The sequence below is a fragment of the Crotalus tigris genome, unplaced genomic scaffold (genome assembly GCF_016545835.1).
Source record: "Crotalus tigris isolate CLP2741 ecotype Arizona unplaced genomic scaffold, ASM1654583v1 scf7180000017775.1145084777:2100578, whole genome shotgun sequence".
Lineage (NCBI taxonomy): Eukaryota > Metazoa > Chordata > Lepidosauria > Squamata > Viperidae > Crotalus > Crotalus tigris.
Genome location: NW_024096626.1, coordinates 1,128,216 through 1,146,170, shown reverse-complemented (window position 1 = coordinate 1,146,170; position 17,955 = coordinate 1,128,216). Strand labels below are relative to the sequence as shown.

The 17,955-nt window shown below is 37.1% G+C and overlaps 2 protein-coding genes across 5 annotated transcripts in view; one reads left to right on the top strand and one right to left on the bottom strand.

The window, feature by feature from the left end:
* Positions 1-4,332, bottom strand: part of LOC120307405 (probable ubiquitin carboxyl-terminal hydrolase FAF-X) — a 117,915-nt gene extending 113,583 nt beyond the window's left edge. The window contains exons 1-2 of the mRNA XM_039342175.1: positions 4,203-4,332; positions 3,470-3,528 (exon numbers count right to left, since the gene is read on the bottom strand). The gene's annotated coding sequence lies outside the window, so the exon portion shown is untranslated. The remainder of the gene's footprint in view (positions 1-3,469; positions 3,529-4,202) is intronic.
* Positions 4,333-4,442: 110 nt separating this feature from the next.
* Positions 4,443-17,955, top strand: part of MED14 (mediator complex subunit 14) — a 61,234-nt gene continuing 47,721 nt past the window's right edge. For 2 of the 4 annotated variants that reach the window (XM_039342180.1, XM_039342179.1), the window contains exons 1-3: positions 4,443-4,784; positions 5,622-5,648; positions 15,415-15,520. In XM_039342180.1, coding sequence (XP_039198114.1) covers positions 4,603-4,784; positions 5,622-5,648; positions 15,415-15,520 — 315 coding nt within the window. In that variant the 5' untranslated portion in view covers positions 4,443-4,602. The remainder of the gene's footprint in view (positions 4,785-5,621; positions 5,649-15,414; positions 15,521-17,955) is intronic. The other 2 variants (XM_039342182.1, XM_039342181.1) reach the window with 1 other exon arrangement.

Genomic DNA, 17,955 nt, shown 5'->3' with positions numbered 1-17,955 from the left:
TCCGAGCTGTCATCTGAGGCATCCACCGTCCCTGTGGTGTAGGCTGGAGTTCTTTCCCCTTTGTGAGCAGAGGTGGGGTTTTCTGCAATTTCCATCATTTTCATGGCTGTTTCTTTTGGCTTAGCTGAATACCCTCTGGGTTTGTTGATTGGGGATCTGTCTGGGTTGTGCTGGGGGGCCTTTGAGCGGCATTCTACAGCTCGATGCCCTGCTCTTCCGCACTTGAAACACCCCATCTGCTTCTTGGCTGTATCCGATGATTTCACCGGTTGGTGTGTCAGCTCAGGCGGGGGGCGGCTCCATTGTTTTTCCTCGGCGGTGCCTCTTCAATATGTCGATCTCTGCTTCCTCTGCCAAGACGTACCATTCCTCAAGTCGATGTGGGTCCCCTCGGGGCAGGCAAGCATCATATAGATCATAGTTTAGTCCGTCTTTGAGGCCAAGGAGGATGTCTTCTGGCCAATTCAGTTTGCTGGCAATGGCCCGGAATTCTTGTGTATACTCAGCCACTGGGCGTTTGCCTGCCTCATCGTTGTTATTCTTTCACGGGCTTTGCGATCAGCCAGGGGGTCTTCAAATCGTCTTCTCAAAGAGGACATGAAACGGTTGAAGTTACTGAGTTCTGGGGCATTGGAGTCATGCAAGTTCACTACCCAATCCGCAGCTGGTCCATCCAGGGCAGATTGCACGATCCGGATGCGGGCTTTGTCGCTGGGAATGTCCTGCCCATATTCCTCCATGTAGCTGAGGACTTGGGTTAGGAAAAACCCCAAGCGTGTTGGCTCCCCTTTGAATTTCACCTCCAACGGTGGACGTCTTGGAATGGATCGGTGCCTCGTTGTGGGTGGTAGTGTCTTCCGTCCAGATTGCCATCTGTGGTCCGGTAGGGGGTGGGGGCTCCTGGATCAGTAGATGTCCCTGGGGTTGCAGGTTCCACGTCCCCCTCGGTGTCTCTCCCTTTGTGGCTCCAGGAACTGGGGCGGCCGTAGGGCTCAGTATTCTCCCTCTCCTAGGGAGCTGAGAGTTCTCTTCATCAGGTCAATAGCTTTCTCTAGGATCCAGTCTGAGTACGGTGCCCAGCTTCCTCCCTCTTCACTTGCGTGCAGGGATTTCTCCATCTCCTGCTTCAATTCTGGTTGCTTGGTCCCCCGTCTCAGGGTCACCTTTCTTGATTCCTTTCCCCACTCACTTTTCTTTCCAACGCCCATCGACCAGCGAGGCTTGTGGTCCTGTGTCTCCACCACTTCTTCTCCCGAGGAATCTGACCTCTCAGATCCCAACATCTGGCAAGATTCCAACTGGGTCAGCGGCTCTCTTCCCAGGGAGTTTCCCCCCTCTCTTTCTCCATTGTCTGACATGGTAAATTTTTTGCAAAATCCCCCGGCAAGGGTCTCCCTTCCAGGTGGATTAATTTTGCAAGTCCTGTCTAATGTAAGGACCCACCCCACTTTGCATCTTAAGAAGACAGAACTCTTGGAATAATTCTTCCAAAAGGAATCCTTTATTAAGAGAAAATGGTTGCAGGCATGCTAGACAGGACTTGGGGTTCAAGCTCTTCCATTCAAGGTTTTAAGGGGTTCCCCAGTAGTCCCACCCAATCAACCCCCCTTCCAGTGATAGTTTCAAGTATCACAAGTCCACCCCCCTTTCTTCTTTCTTCCGTCTGGATGGAGACTTCAGATAACTACATGAAAGGCAAATATCCTCTTTTGGTATGTTAACGCTTCGAGGTTACAATAAACACACATTCAGCATTCAGCTCTTTGAAGTGTACTGAAGGAAGTGAGGGCCATAAAGCCCCTTTGTTCTCCCCCTTCTCTCCCTCTTATGGCAGAATCCAAAGATGGCAGAATTGGGAGTTTCTATATTTGATAATTAAAGATGAAATATAATTGGATTCTGACACTATCACATAAAAATATCTAAAATATAGTTACAATTCTTTGTAACTATATTTTTCTCTCTACGTGCATTAAACAATAGCTTCCTCTCATCCAATTTTTTTTGCAGAAATCATTCTTAGCTATGCATTTTTTTCTCCCCCACAGTGCAATGGAATTTTCTATGCTTGGGAATGGGAATGGCAGTTTGCAAAATATTTCAGGGTCAGAACATTTGTTAAGTTCCTTATCAGACAAATGAGTAGCAGAATCTTCTCTGTATCAAGACCCAGGTATAAACTGGGTCAGAAGGACCAAAGAGGCCCTACCTTTGCAGCTTACTTGATAAATGGATGCTAAAATGCCCATAATCAGTTTTCAAGATTCTGCAATCTAACCTCTTTTTAATAAATCTGATCGAGACAATGAGAATTAAGCTTTCTTCATTGTGAGCAGCTTCAGGAGCTTGTCAAACACCCTTTTCCACTTCTTCGTTATACCACTATGCATCTTTTTAGACTTCCTATTAATGTAAGTCCCCGGTGTTTTGTGGTACTTCCTAACATTGTCATGGCTGTGATCAAGTTTAATGAAATTCATCTGTATATCCTGCTAACCATGGTGCAATCCTCCTCTAACTATTTTTAGAAGACCTTTAAAGTTAATTTTAGCTTCAATGCATCCCCAGCATGGTGGAGGCAACTCAAAATAATAGATAGCTATTTGAGATTTAAGTAGAGGTTCTGCTATTCTTATACAGGTTGTGCTATATAAATGATCTGTAATGCAGCACTGATGCTGATGCTGATGAAACAGCCAAGGGCTAGAATCAGCCTTGCTATTATTAGCTACTTAGACTGTGGTTGGCATGACCTTTCCTACCCAGTTATTATATATTGCCTTTCATGCATTCTTTCAGATTCTTCTGCCTGAATAATACTGACCCAAATTCCCAGCTTGCAAAAGTTCTACTCTGAATCTTGCTTGATCTATGCAGATTTCAGGAATAGGCAGTTTGCCCATTACTGTTATGTCTGTCTCATCAATACCCTCTTTCAAGCACTTTAGCAAGCAATAGTCAGTTGCTTGCTTGTTCTTTCATCAGCAAACATCAAAGTGGTAAGCTAAAGACAGGGAGACAGCATGCTGCTAACTGGTAGTAATATCTTTTTTGCATTACTTCATGTTATTTATGGGAAGGAAGTGTTTGCTGGCTCAAACTTGAGTTTTTAAGATTCCTATGTGGAACAACCAGGATATTCTGAGTCTGATTTTATGGTTGAGGAGAGCGGAGTGTATGGGCATTCATGCATTTCTTTTTATATATATATTCTTTTTAAATTGTTATATATTGTTGTTTTGGAGTCATGCAGCTTTCAATCAATCAATCAAGGTGAGTGAAAAATTACCAGTGTGGAATGCTTCAATTCTTCCAATACTGTACTAGTATTAGCCGTGATCAAGTAAAGGAAGTCAATCTACTTATTTCCTTCGCTTAGTATGCAATATATAGTAGGCCTTGTTTTACAAACCATAATGTAGGGTGATATGTAAACTAAGTCAATAACTTATAGGTTATTACTACTTACAGTTTAATTGCTTTGGAGAATAATTATTGGAAGGAACATTATGAACGCCATCTTCGGTTCTAGATGAAAGGTTGGATATTAAACTAATAAGTAAGCAAATAATTCAGTTAAAGACATAAGATTAAAAAACAAATAAGTTTAATTAGATTGAATTTATTGTAAAAGAAACAAAAGAGAAATTTTTGCCATCTAGAAATTACTTTTGCTTAAGGCTACTACATCTGGCTAGCAGATACTGAAATGACCAATATGTAAAGCAGAGTTAGAATTTTCTGTATTTCTGCTATTATTTATTGGGAGACCAGATTTAGTGGCCTCAAGCAAGATTAATTTCTGAAAGATCTTACCTTAACTTTATTTCAGTTGAGACTACATTTTTAAAACAAGCCCTAGCACACTCTCTTTCTTACAGTAAATTAATTTGATGCCGACACAATATATTATGTCTAGTAATTTACTGTAGTCACAGCAGAAAATACCACCTATTGGCTCGCAAAATTCCAAACGACCACCAGCTGACCGCAAAGAGATAACTCACTCTAGTTCTTTGCTGCCCTCTAATGAACCTTTGGAGTTTTGCAAGTCGTGTCTGCTAGTCATACGGAGGATGTCTTCATGAAGTCTGGAATCGAATTCGAATGGGGGGGGGTCTTTACGGCTTATATAATGCAAGAAGTTAAAATTGAATCTACCTCGGTCTTATGATAATACAACATTACGGTTTTGTTGCTACCTTAAAATGGATTTGTTCTTGGATTTTAGTTGCTCCCCACTTCTTGACCCTTTTGGTTCAAAACCAAAGATTTTGAACCCGGAAGCTTGGAACTATTGGTGAAACAAAACAAAAGGGGGAAAAAAATGAGAAACGATCTATGATGCTTATAATATCCCAGACGGGACTATTTCCTTCCTGTCCGTCACTTTCTCCCGATCACTTCCGGTGCAGTGTTCAACCCCGCCCCTTTTAGCAATGGCGGTGTCACCGTCGCCAGCCATGGCGCTGGCTGAGCAAAAAAGTGCGTTGTGAGCACTTTCCTACATTTGAAGCTTTGCCAGCGGGTGCCTATCGCTGGGGTGCGAAAGGACTCTGGCAGCGCGTTGGGAATTGGTTGCTTTCTTCTTGTTTTGTAGCGATGGCGCCGGTGCAACTGGAGAGCCATCAGCTGGTCCCGGTGGGCGGTGGGCCCGCTTCGGCTCCGGCCCCACCGCCCCCAGGGACTGCGACCGCGGCAGCTAGTCCTGGATACCGGCTCAGCACTCTCATCGATTTTCTGTTGCATCGGACGTATGCGGAGCTCACTGTCCTGGCCGATCTGTGAGTCCTGTATCCCAGCAATATCTCATTCTCCGGCTTTGCTTGGGAACATCCTTGCTGCTTAGACACTTCTTATTCTTTTTGGAGAGGGGTGGTGTGGAATCTATGTTAAGTTAAAGTTATGGAGAAAAGCGCAGTAAGTAGTGGTGCGCAAGCTTCCGAGTCTGGTAACAAAACTGATTTTCACAATAAAAAATAAAACGAGTTTCTCTGCCTAACAGACCCAGTCCGTTATGCTATGAAGTAAATTTCAGCATCACAGTAAAAGTTTATATTATGTGGTTTATATTATGTGAAACAATTATTGGGAGACTAGGAGTAGGAATTAGAAGCATTTAAATTTAAATACTGGGGTTATATTTCATCAGTTTAAGTTACTATAAAGTTTGAAACAATGTTCTTTTGTATAGTGTAAACATTTTAGATTTAATAAATGTGTATACATGTGTTTTTTAACATGGGATGCATGATAGATACTGTATGTATTCATCCAGTGAAGATGCACAGTATATCTTCTCTCTAAGTTTTATATATTCCGCATAGAGATGCTGTGTTTGTATGGCAAATAGATTGTCATCAGAGGGAAATGAGTTATTTATTGTTGAAGCTTTAACAATTATGCTTATCTGAAAGTATTTTTATTTGTATAATTGAGATTTCTTTTGTAAAAAAATTAAATATCAAGTTTCAAAATATAGGCTCATAATACATTGGCATTTGCATATATACTGGAATGTAAGGCAATGTCTATACTAAGAGGCTACTTTTTATAGTCTAAAATTTAATATTCTTGCAATCATTTATGACATAGTATTTTTTTTTCCTTTTTAAAACCAGATTACCAAGAAAAACTGATATGGAGAGGTGAGTAATGATCGTTATGATGGTTCTACAAGTCAATGAGAGATAGTTGAATTTTGTTGAACTATAGAAATATTGCTATAGAGCAGTGATGGCGAACCTTTTAGAGACTGAGTGCCCAAACTGCAACCCAAAATCTACTTATGCATCGTCGAGTGCTGCATGGGTGTAGCCCATTGGCTGGGCGTGGCCAGTTGGGTGAGCGTGGCTGCTGTGGTAATGGCAGACTGGGTGGGATTAAAAAGTTCAATCAATCAATTTCAACTTTGCAAGATCTTTTTTTTTTTGCGAGAAGTTAAAATTGACTGATTGAACTTTTTTTTTTTTTTTTGCACACGGTGGCAGAGGCCTAAAGCGAAAAGGTTTTATAAAACCCAGCTGAAGGCCTAGGACTGGAGCAATGGCACGCGTGCCCACAGAGAGGGCTCTGAGTGCCGTTCTGGCACCTGTGCCATAGGTTCGCCACCACTGCTATAGAGCAATATTTTAATGCAAAGTTAGAAAATCAAAATACATTTGACTGTTTTACACATATGACAGCTTGAGTCTGTGGAAATAAACTGATCAATCTATTTGCTTACTGTAGATTGTAACGTCAGTTTGTGCTTATCCTCTATTTAAAGATTACTATGTTTAAAAGTTTATGCAGCTTTCAAGGTAAAAATCTACTGGTAAAAGATTGCTATTTTAAAAGAATCACATTTGATGAAGACTTAGAATTGATCTGATAGATGGCACAAAATAACTTTTTGATAGCAAAATCAGTTGCTAGTTTTATTTCCAGGCAGTATAAGTAGCATTTCATTATAGAAGGTAAATAACACTTTCCCCCACTCTTTTGCTTCTCTACAATTTTTCTCATTAGCAATATACAAACAACATAAACAATTATTTATGTGACTAGCCAAATATGTGAAAGTTAAATGATTTCCTTATATAGGTAGTCTTCAACTTATGACCACATTTGAGCCCAAAATTTCTGTTGCTCAGCAAGGCAATTAAGTGAGTTTTGCCCCATTTTACAACCTTTCTTACCACTGCTGTTAAGTGAATCACTGCAATTGTTAAGATAGTAACATGGCTGATAAGTGAATCTGGCTTCCCCATTGACTTTGCTTGTCAGAAGGGCACAAAATGTGATCACATGACCCTGGAACACTGCAACCATCAGAAATATGAACTAGTTGCCAAGCATCCGAATGTTGAGCATGTGGATGCTGCACTGGTTGTGAAAAATGTTCCTAAGTCATATTTTCACTGCCATTATAACTTTGACTGAATGGACTGTTCTAAGTCAAGGACTACCTGTGCTGGGTATTTGTTCAGTCTGTAATGTTGACTAAGTGCATGCAGTGCTGTTTCTAGATTCCATTTGTTAAATGGGTTAATTCTGCAGATTGGCAATCTCTCTTGAGCTAGTATGATGTGTTCCTCCTCTGTCTCTTTCATTTCCCATGAAGCTATATTAGGAATGCATCTTTTTTAGCTTCTGTTTATAAGGATTTTGGTCTGTCTGGCTTGTTTCAGATGTCTTTTCAAAACTCAGCCTGCAACAGGCTAATCTTCAGCAGCATAACTTGCACAGACCATCCCAAAGTTACCTGCTATCTTTTCTCCTTTCCACATGTCCATCTAACTATTTCAAGTTTTACCAATTCTTCCCTCCCTTTTGTCAGGATAGCAGCAATTCCTTCTATCATTTTATCTTCTATTTTATCTTTAATTGCTACTCTGCTGCTGTCAATTTAAAAAAGCTGCTTGTATGTTTGGGCGACTGTGTGACAAGATGGTAGCAACTATGGCTATAACATGCTGTCACACCCATAACTGTAGTGTTGTTTTTTTCTTCCTAACAGAAATTTCTCAGACTACTACATCAACTTAAGATAGCACATGATAAAAAATATTATTTTAGAGTCTATAGTCCTGTGTGAATTATAGCTAAGAAAATAGAAAACCCTAACTAAGAACCAGACACAATTTCAAACTATGATTTTAAGTTGGATTATAGACAGTGGTTTATTTGTTTTATTAATGAAATTTCTAGGCTGTTGATGTTGCGCAACTCTAAGGAGTTTAACATATACAAACCATACAATCAAAATAAAATGCAAAGATAACATAATCTATAGGAAACATCAACCAAATTTTCTCCCCTATCAGCAGATAAAATGATTTCCCCAGATATGCTAACCAAAGTTTTCCTTGGGAAAAAAACAAATGCACAGGTATAGTATAAGTGGTACCTCGCTCAATAGTAGTAACTGTAAGAGGGATTTCAGAATCCTAGTGGACAATCACTTAAATATGAGCCAGCAGTGTGCTGCAGCTGCCAAAAAAGCCAACACAGTGCTAGGCTGCATTAACAGAGGAATAGAATCAAGATCATGTGAAGTGTTAATACCACTTTATAAAGCTTGGTAAAGTCACACTTGGAATACTGCATCCTGTTTTGGTCACCACGATGTAAAAAAAGATTTTGAGACTCTAGAAGAGTACAGAGAAGAGCAACAAAGATGATCAGGGGACTGGAGGCTAAAACATATAAGGAACGGTTGCTGGAATTGGGTATGTCTAGTTTAACGAAGAGAAGGATGAGGGGGGACATGATAGCAGTGTTCCAATATCTCAGGGGCTGCCACAAAGAAGAGGGAGTCAAGCTATTCTCCAAAGCACCTAAAGGCAGGGCAAGAAGCAATGGATGGAAACTAACCAAAGAGAGAAGCAGCGTAGAACTAAGGAGAAATTTCCTGACAGTTAGAATAATTAATCAGTGGTTTTTTGCTGGGGCAATCAAACATCCAATAATAAACATATATGAATACCTCAAATCAATGCATTAAATATTCCCTCTCTATTTCCCTCAAATAGCATAATATATTTAAAATAATCCATTTCTAAATTAAATTTCTATAAATTCTAAACCTGTTTTTAAGTTTTATAAATTTACAGTTACCATAGTCAAATTTAACCTTAAACACATTATCACTTCAGGTATCCTTTCCAGATATATTCTAGTTCTGATCTCTTAAATCTTTAATTTTATCACAAATCTTGTTTATTTCTTCTTCCACTACACACTATGTATCCTGAATAAAATAAAATATTAGTCTACCCTATACATATATAATCCATCAATCAAAGTAATATCAAACCTTAAATCATTTCAGGCTATTAGGCAAAATTCAAATTTCATCCAAGTAATTATGCCTAAAAACACCCATATTACCACACAAAAACATCATCCTACTAATTTAACATGTTCAATTAATTATTGAGCAATCCAGATCTAAAAGATTTTCTTCATTCCATTACATAATAGTTTTCATACAAATAAACCTATTCTAAAAATACATTCTTAGTCTATTTAAAATATATATTCTAGTAATCACCCATTTTTCTCCTACTTCTAACTCTAAATCTTAATCCTTAAATCAGTCCATAGTTCTACAGTGCCTTTTAATCCATCCCCTATAATTTTAAGTTTCCCTTTTCAGTCTTATTCTGGCCTTTTTGTGCCAGGCAGGTTTCTATAACAAAGCTTCCCTTTCAGCCGATAGATCTTCTGTTGCTTGTAATGTCATTTGAGTCAGTAAACAGCATCCCATCCTCTAGATTGAGTATCTATTTCTCTTGTCCTTAAAGTCTCATTGCTTTAAAGGTTCAAATCTCAGTCCTTGGTTCTTCTGATCCTCAAAGATGTAGATGAAGTGTTTGTAAGGTAAAATAAATTCTTCTTTAGTCTCAATTGATTCCTCTTCTGGTATATTTTGATTTATAGAATGGTCAGGTGCAGTCTGAAAGTCAGTTTGAGCGTTTGGGGTAAGGCTTCTGGCTCTTAATTCTGGCTCTCTTTCATTTTAGCGCATATTTCTTCAGTAACCTCGTAAATCTTTTCCAATATAAGTTTACAGTTTAATTGAGAATGAGGTTTCTCCATTTTAATAGTAATTGAAGAGAGTCCCTTTTTTCTTTTAGTGGAGGCTTTTTAAATAAAAGTTAAGCAATATCCACTCCCACAATTCCCACAGCTGCATCAGCTTATCTTTTCTCTTCAAGAGTAGTTTGAAGGACAAATCCACCTCCTCTCCAAACAATAACCAGCAGTTGCAATGTTACTTTTTCGCCACTAGATGTCCTCAGATTAAAAAATCATTCCCAGACACCATTTTTTTCCTTTTTTCTGTCTTTTAAAGAAAAAGGTGGAAAAAGAAATAATCTTCCAGTATAAAATAATAGTGCAGCTCTAAAAAAGAGTAGATAAAGTAGATAAAAAATAAAATGTAATCATTAAAATTATTTATTCTACCCTTTTGTTCAATGCATTTGTTCCCACACTAACAAAAGTTGCTTTTTCAAGACAGGGAAATAATTCCAATGAAGCTTTTACAGGGAGAAAAAGACAAAATAGGGTGAAGAGAGGAGCAGGAGGGGTCTCACCCGGATCATCCACGATGGGTCTTTAAACACTTAGATGTTCCTGTGACTTTCGGCTGGTGTAGCAGGGTAATCGGCCATGTTACTGGACGATCTTTGCTCCGTCGGCCCTAAGGAGATAGCTGAGGCCACGGGAGAAACTGCCGCCCTCCCGCAGTCACCAGCAAGCCTCCTCCTCGGTGGTCGCCCCTCCAGGGCGACTTTCAACCCACTAGGGGGTCTACCGGCGAAGAAAAAATAGCCGGTGTGGAGACGAGTCTCTAAACTCAACCGGGATCGCTGTAATCCGGAACCGGAAGTCAATTCTATCCATTTATTCTTTACTTTCCTTGCTTAATTATATAGAGCAGGGGTCCCCAACCCCCAGTTTGTGGACCAGTACCGGGCTGCAACAAGTCCGCACAAACAAGCAAAGCCCCATCCGCGGGATGCAGCAGCACATAAAACCACACCCCCTCCAATCCACAGAAAAACCTCTCTCCATGTAACTGGTCTCTGGTGCCCAAAAGGTTGGGGACCTCTGATATAGAGTATTGCTGAAATCATATGTCTTTTGGGGCTGATGATTTTAATTTATGTGGTTAATTTTCTTTTTTTTTTTTATTGAAAATTTATAAGATTTTACAATACAAAAACAAAACAATTTTCCCCATCCCTCCCCAACCCTCCCCTTCCCTCCCCCGACTATCCCAGAGCTGGATATAGGCTTAATTAGAGTTTCTTCAAAAAATCTTTAAAAAAGTATAAAATATAAATAAATCTAAATACATTACTTAAACAAATTACTAAATAATTAACAACAATGTATATATATAAAAAAAGAAAAACATAAATACCAGAAAAGAAGAGAAAAAAAATACATAAAAAATATGAAAAAAAAAATTAACTTTTCAATATAAGTTATAAAACTATAAACAAATCTAAATACATTACTTAAACAAGTTATAAAATAATTAAAGGTGATATATATATAAAAAAGAGAAATAGAAAAGAAGAAAGAAGAAAAGAAGAGAAAAAAAATACATAAAAAATATGAAAAAAAAAATTAACTTTTCAATATAAGTTATAAAACTATAAACAAATCTAAATACATTACTTAAACAAGTTATAAAATAATTAAAGGTGATATATATATAAAAAAGAGAAATAGAAAAGAAGAAAGAAGAAAATAAAAAAAAGGAAAAAAAAGTTTGGCTTTTCAAGAAAATTGGCTTTTCAATATAAATTATTAAAAAGCTAAATAATATTTTTTAATATCCATCTTGTGTTGTATAAAATCTATCCATTTCCTCCATACCACCACATAGTTCTCTTGAGATTGATCCTTCAGGAAAGCCGAAATCTTTGCCATTTCTGCCAGATAAGAAACTTTAAAAAGCCACTCTTGCAAGGTAGGAGAGATTCCTTCTTCCAACATTGTGCTACTAACAACCTTGCAGCTGTGATTAAATTTAACATCAATGTGATATCTTTAGTATCACAATCTGTAACAATACCTAATAAAAACAATTGTGGGGTAAATTTTACCCTCCTTCTAAAAATTCTTTGAATATTCCACCATATCTTAATCCAAAAAGCTTTTATATTTTTACACGTCCACCAAATATGATAGTATGTAGCATCCAAACTTCCACATCTCCAACATATAGGCTGTAGATCAGGATACATACGAGACATTTTTTTGTGGATCAAGATGCCATCTATAAAACATTTTATAAAAATTCTCCCTTAAATTTTGGGCTTGCGTAAATTTAACGTTCCTCACCCAAATAATTTCCCAGGTATCTAATAGTACCGATTCACCAAAGTTTTGTGCCCATTTAATCATACATTCTTTGACTAACTCTGTTTCTGAGTTCAATTCTACTAAGACCCCATAAATTCTCTTAATCTGAGTTCGCCTTTGATCTTTTATTTGTTTAAACAGATTCTCATCTTCTCTAAGCAAACCCACATTCCGATCTATCTTCCACCTATCCATTATTTGTCTATAGTGAAACCATGAATATATAATATTTTCCTGTGCTAAATCTTCCATAGATTTTAACTGCCAATTTTTACCATCCCACCTGAGTAATTGTGCATAAGAAACGCTATCCATCCTGACCCCTCTTCTTATCCCTTCTATCGCATGCCATGGAATAGCCCATAATGGGATTTTAAAATCATTTCTATAATATTTCCTCCAAACCCGAAGTAAGGAGGTCCTCATAATATGAGATTTGAAAGCCCTATCAATCTTTTTATTAAAAATTAGATAGGCATGCCATCCAAAAATTAAATCCCAACCCTCCAAGAGGAGTATTTCCTATTTATGTGGTAAATTTTCAACAAGGTGTTGGTGATCTGAAATATAATCAGTACTTTGTGTTATTTTTGCTGATTAAATACAATTTTTCCATGTTTACTTGGAAAGTATATAATCAATTGGGTGTTGTCAGTCCAGTAAGTTGCTTTTTGTAAGTGTTGAATTTCTTGGCAGAATACTGTTTTCTGTTTCATTTCCTATAAGACCATTTTCCTTTATTTGATGCTATTCTACTTAAAACATTAACATCGAAGTCACCTATAATTAGTTTGATATCTTTTTTAATGTTATGTTTACATGGTTTTGCAGATTGTCATAGAACAGTTATTGCATCTGTGGCTGGAGCTAGAGTAGATTGTTGTACTATTGATTGGTTAGCCTTGAATTCAAATAATTCTGTTATTGTAGAAATTGTATTCTAGTATAGACTTTGACACCTTTTTGTTAATAATGCTACTCAATTTCTTGAATTATTTTCTTCTTCAGTAGAATGCCATAACCCCTTGATTGGAAATAATCCATTCCAGTCTAGTTTGCTGATTGCCAAAAAGTTAATGTTTCACTCATGACATATCTACTTGGACAACATTCTGACATTCCATATTGTCAGTGCTATATATAGTGCTATATATACAACAAACATATCTTTGTTGCACAAATCTTTCCAGAGGGAGGCCATTCCATCATGAGAGAAATAAAACTGAAAAATATTCTCAGCAAGGCTGACAAAAGACTATTAATAGATGTTGGTAGTTTATGAACGCTAACCAAGCTAGATCATTAGCTACATCAGCAACTGGATGTTCTCTTTAATCCAACCATATCAGTGTTACTGTACCTACCATCTGCTCTTCCTTAATGATTCAGATAGCTTTTTACATGGGTTGGCTTATATAGCTTCTATGGACATTTTTATTGCTGTCAGTGTCCATTTAGCTTCCTTAACAGAATACTGGGTTTCCATTTAATTCTCCAGTGAAATGTATTTATCTAGCATTATAGAATTCTGGTTGTCTTCCTCCACTGCATTTTGTGTGTGTGTTTATGTGTCTATAAAATATATTCCCTGATTAATTCATTTAATAATAGTTATTGAATGAAGGAATCCAGTAAATATAGCCGAATATGTACTTTATAACGATCTTTTTGGGTATCCTTGCTACTTGGTTCCTTTATATAGTTGTCCTTGGCTTATGACCAGTTATTTAGCAACCATTCAAAATTACAGTGGACCTCCCCAGAAGCTACTTATGACCCAGACCTGGAGTGCCAGTGGCTGCACACCTCCCTCAGTCACATGACTTCATTTCAGGCACTTGGCAACCGACTCATCTTTATGGCTGGTTGCAGCAATTTGTGGTCATGAGAGGAAATTTATAACAATTTTTGCTGGTTTCTAACCTTTTTGACTGGTTTCCAGCAAAAAGAAACATTTACAGGAAGACATTGATTTGCTTAACAACCATTTAATGTCCCTTGTGTTTGCTTAATGTCTGCTGCAAAAAAGTCATTAAACTAGGTTCAGTCATGCAGGTGCCTCAACTTATAACCATCATGACTTACAATTTGGGGCTCCATTACGATCATAAGTCAAGGTCTACCTATATGGTCCTATGTCTTGAACAGTATTTTATTTAATTATCTGAGATAAAGTATTGTAGCTCATTCCAATCCATTTGAGCTTACTCATTCCTAAAACAATTAATCTTAAAATAAGCTATATTTCTGCTTTGACAATTTCAAGTTCTCTGTTATTTATGCTTCTCATATTCCATGTTATAATTGGATATGTCTGTGATTCCACACTACATTTTCATAATTTTCATGTGAAATCCTTGTTTAAGCAGCCCATATACTTTGAATGTATATTGCATGTTAGTGGCATTTTTTATTTTTTATTGTACAGGTTCTTAGCTAATAATTAGAATGTGCTTTTTTACATCAGTAGCAGGAGTTTCAATGTACAGTATCTATGTTGTCCTGAAATTATACTGTCCATATCAGTATATGTTAAAATAAAGTTGTTTATTACATGTCACTGTGAATACTTGATGTAATTCGGTTTTGAAGTTGGTTCCTACATTTTAGTTTAGTACTTTAGGGCATGTTTTAATTAAATAGTAAATGTCATTGGACTACAATGCTGTAGGAGCATTGATTAGCCGGAAAGTCTCTAAAATATGATAATATTATATAATGTTATACATTCATTATTTCTGTTTAAAACCAAGAAGATTTAAACTTTACAACAGCATTATCAAGAAAATGAAAAAAATGTAGCTTAAAGTTTAATTGCTTATATCTTGGCAAAAGAAAAAAACAAATATGTTTGTTTTCTACCATAGTACTAATAATGAAACGTTCATCAATTCTCCTGGGGAACTGGTTTAAGAGATGTGGTGTCACTATGGAAAAAGCTTTGTCTTAAGCCTGAAGATTTTACTTTGTACATAAAGAGAAATATCAATTCTAGTTGCACGCAGAAACAGGCATAATGATTACTAACAAAGTAGTCATAATGGATTTGATGTGCTTATTTTCTTGATATTTGTGCTTTTATATAGGAGAATTATTTAGGTTAAAATTTAACCTAATTTAATTTAAATTAAATTAAATAATTGATACGATGCAGCTAACCTTTTGGTCTGATTTATTATAGAATACATGGCAAACTGATATTACTTTTGAAAGCCGTTTGCTAAACCCAACTTTTCACTACAGTTGTAGATAAATAGATGGAGGATAAAATCAAAAAGAAATCTTTTTAACTATATGTAAGACAGTTTTAACATATTATTAATAATTCAGTCTTTGAACTGAATTAATCCAGCAATGCCTTAACTTAAAATGCTTATTTTATTTTACTGCAACATTCCCAGTCCATTGATGAGCATTAATTTTATCTGGTCATAATTATTTTTTAGTATCTCTTTCTAGAGCTATTGTAACTGATTTTGATCTTAATTGTTTTCAAACTAACTACATAGTTTCTAAATGAACTTTTGTGTTGTTGTTTTTTTACAGGAAAATAGAAATAGTGCAGTTTGCAAGTCGTACACGGCAGCTGTTTGTCCGATTACTAGCCTTGGTAAAATGGGCAAATAATGCTGGGAAGGTTGAAAAATGTGCGGTAAGTTTGAGTGTCATGAGTAATGACCAATGAAATAATGGAAGCAAGATACTTGCTACAATTCTTCTAGCTAAGATAATTGTGGTATATTGGTTAACAATATTTCAAATCCTAAAATACCATGGACATTATTTAAAAAAAAAAAGATTTTAGCTGGTGTCACAGATAAGAAAATACTACTTCATTCAGATGTTTTTGGATTTCAGCTAATTTTTGAGGAGGTACTGAAATGTGTATGCTGTCTTTCCAAAACATTTTCAGATCTCCAAATGTTGTGCATCCTGTAATTGTATGTGGGATTGACCTTGGGAAATAGGGCAACAAGATGCAGCTAAGCCCACAGCGGAATGTGGGTGGGGCAAGAGACTAAGAAGAGACCCTTCTCAATTTTCATGGACTGTAAAGGAGTGGAGAAAAGAGAAATACTTTCAGAATTGCAAAATTTTATTAATGTAACTTTAGTTCATTTGGTGATGTTTCCTGTCTGGTCTACCTAGTAATGCTGATACATCCCTACTTATTTCTCACCCTTGAAATACTTAGGCTGACTTAATCTCTTTTTAAAGTGAGTTAGAAATTAGTTATTTAAATAAAGGATCCTTTCTGGAAATGTCAAATCCAAATTTCCCAGGGCAGTGCTTCAGATTCCCAAGAGTTATCAAACACCTTCCTGCAATTGGGCCCCCAAATAAGTTGGGCTTTTCTGACATCTTGGATAAATTTCATTTAGCCTGTAACTAGACTATTGGGATTAATTGCAGATCTCTGGCTTTGCTTCAGACTATTTGCTTTCTGTAGGTTATGACTAAAATAGAATGCTTCTTAAACAGAAAATCATGGCTATTGCATGGGAAATGAGTTGAATCTGGCTCCTGTCAGCTTCTAGTCTGAATCTGTGGCCAGCCAAATGTTGCCACCCTAGTATTGTTTACATCATTGCAGTGGCATTTCTTGCCACTATCCTCCAATCTTTTTTGCTAGAAGGCAGATTTGATGATTTCTAAGAAATGTGTCTAAAATTGTGCTTAAAGTATGTCCTGCTATTCTGCGAATTTGATAGTGATCTGAACAATAAACTCAATGAATTCTTACTCGTGTTTTTACTATTACCTGTAAGGCAGCAAAATTTTGTATAGCCTAGAGTGTGCCAATAAGGAGCAGTTGCCAAAATTATCCCTCCCCCTGAGCATTTGTAGCAATTAATCTCCCATCGCTTTTTTATACCTCTTTCTTCTGCTATATATTATTATATTATCTGGATATTGTAAAAGTTATTTTAAGTTAGTTGACTGTAAAAAAAAGTATTCATTCATTGTTCCCAAGTGACCTGTGACACTATGATTTTTTTCTTAGAGTTTTCCCCCCTAGTTTTTAGATTAATAACATAGGTGTTGGCAAAGGTGAGGAACTGAGCACTACAATATCATGATGCAAACTCCTCCTCTTGTGTATGTTTGTCACAGACTTTCATGCATGCATGTAAGGGCAGGAACTTTAGTGATGTTTGTTTTATCCTGATAACCAGATTCTGCAGACACATGTCGTAGTTTATATCTACTCTTAAATATATACATGTTTGTCTGTAATTGCACTTTAAACAAATTCTAGGGCAGTGATGACGAACATTTTAGAGACTGAGTGCCCAAACTGTAACCCAAAATCCACTTATGCATCATCGGGTGCCGGGTGGGTGTGGCCCATTGGCTGGGTGTGGCCCATTGGCTGGGCATGGCTGCGGTGGTAACGGTAGACTGGGTGGGACTAAAAAGTTCAATCAATCAATTCCAACTTTGCAAGATTTTTTTTTCAGGCGAGAAGTTGAAATTGACTGATTGATTGAACCTTTTTTTTTTTTTTTTGCACACAGTGGCGAAGGCCTAAAGTGAAAAGGTTTTTATAAAACCCAGCTGAAGGCCTAGGACTGGGGCGACAGCGCACTTGCCCACAGAGAGGGCTCTGAGTGCCACCTCTGGCACCCATGCCATAGGTTCACCACCACTGTTCTAGGGTAATGTGCAATAATTAAAACTGCAAAATAAAAATATACAGGTAGTCCTTGACTTACAATAGTTCATTTAGTGACCATTTCAACACCACTGAAAAAGTGACTTATCACCATTTTTCACACTTACGACTGTGGCAGCATCCCCATGGTTACGTGATCAAAATTTAGATGCTTGACAATTGACTCATATTTATGACAATTGCAGTGTCCCAGGTTCATGTGATTACCTTTTATAATCTGACAAACAAAGTCAGTGGGGAAGCCACGTTCACTTAATTACCGTGTTGCCAACTTAATAACTGCAGTGATTCACTTAACAACTGTGGCAAGAAAGGCCGTAAACCTGTGGGCAAAACTCACTTAACAAATGTTTCACTGAGCAACAGACATTTTGGGCTCAATTGTGGTCGTACGTCGAGGACAACCTGCA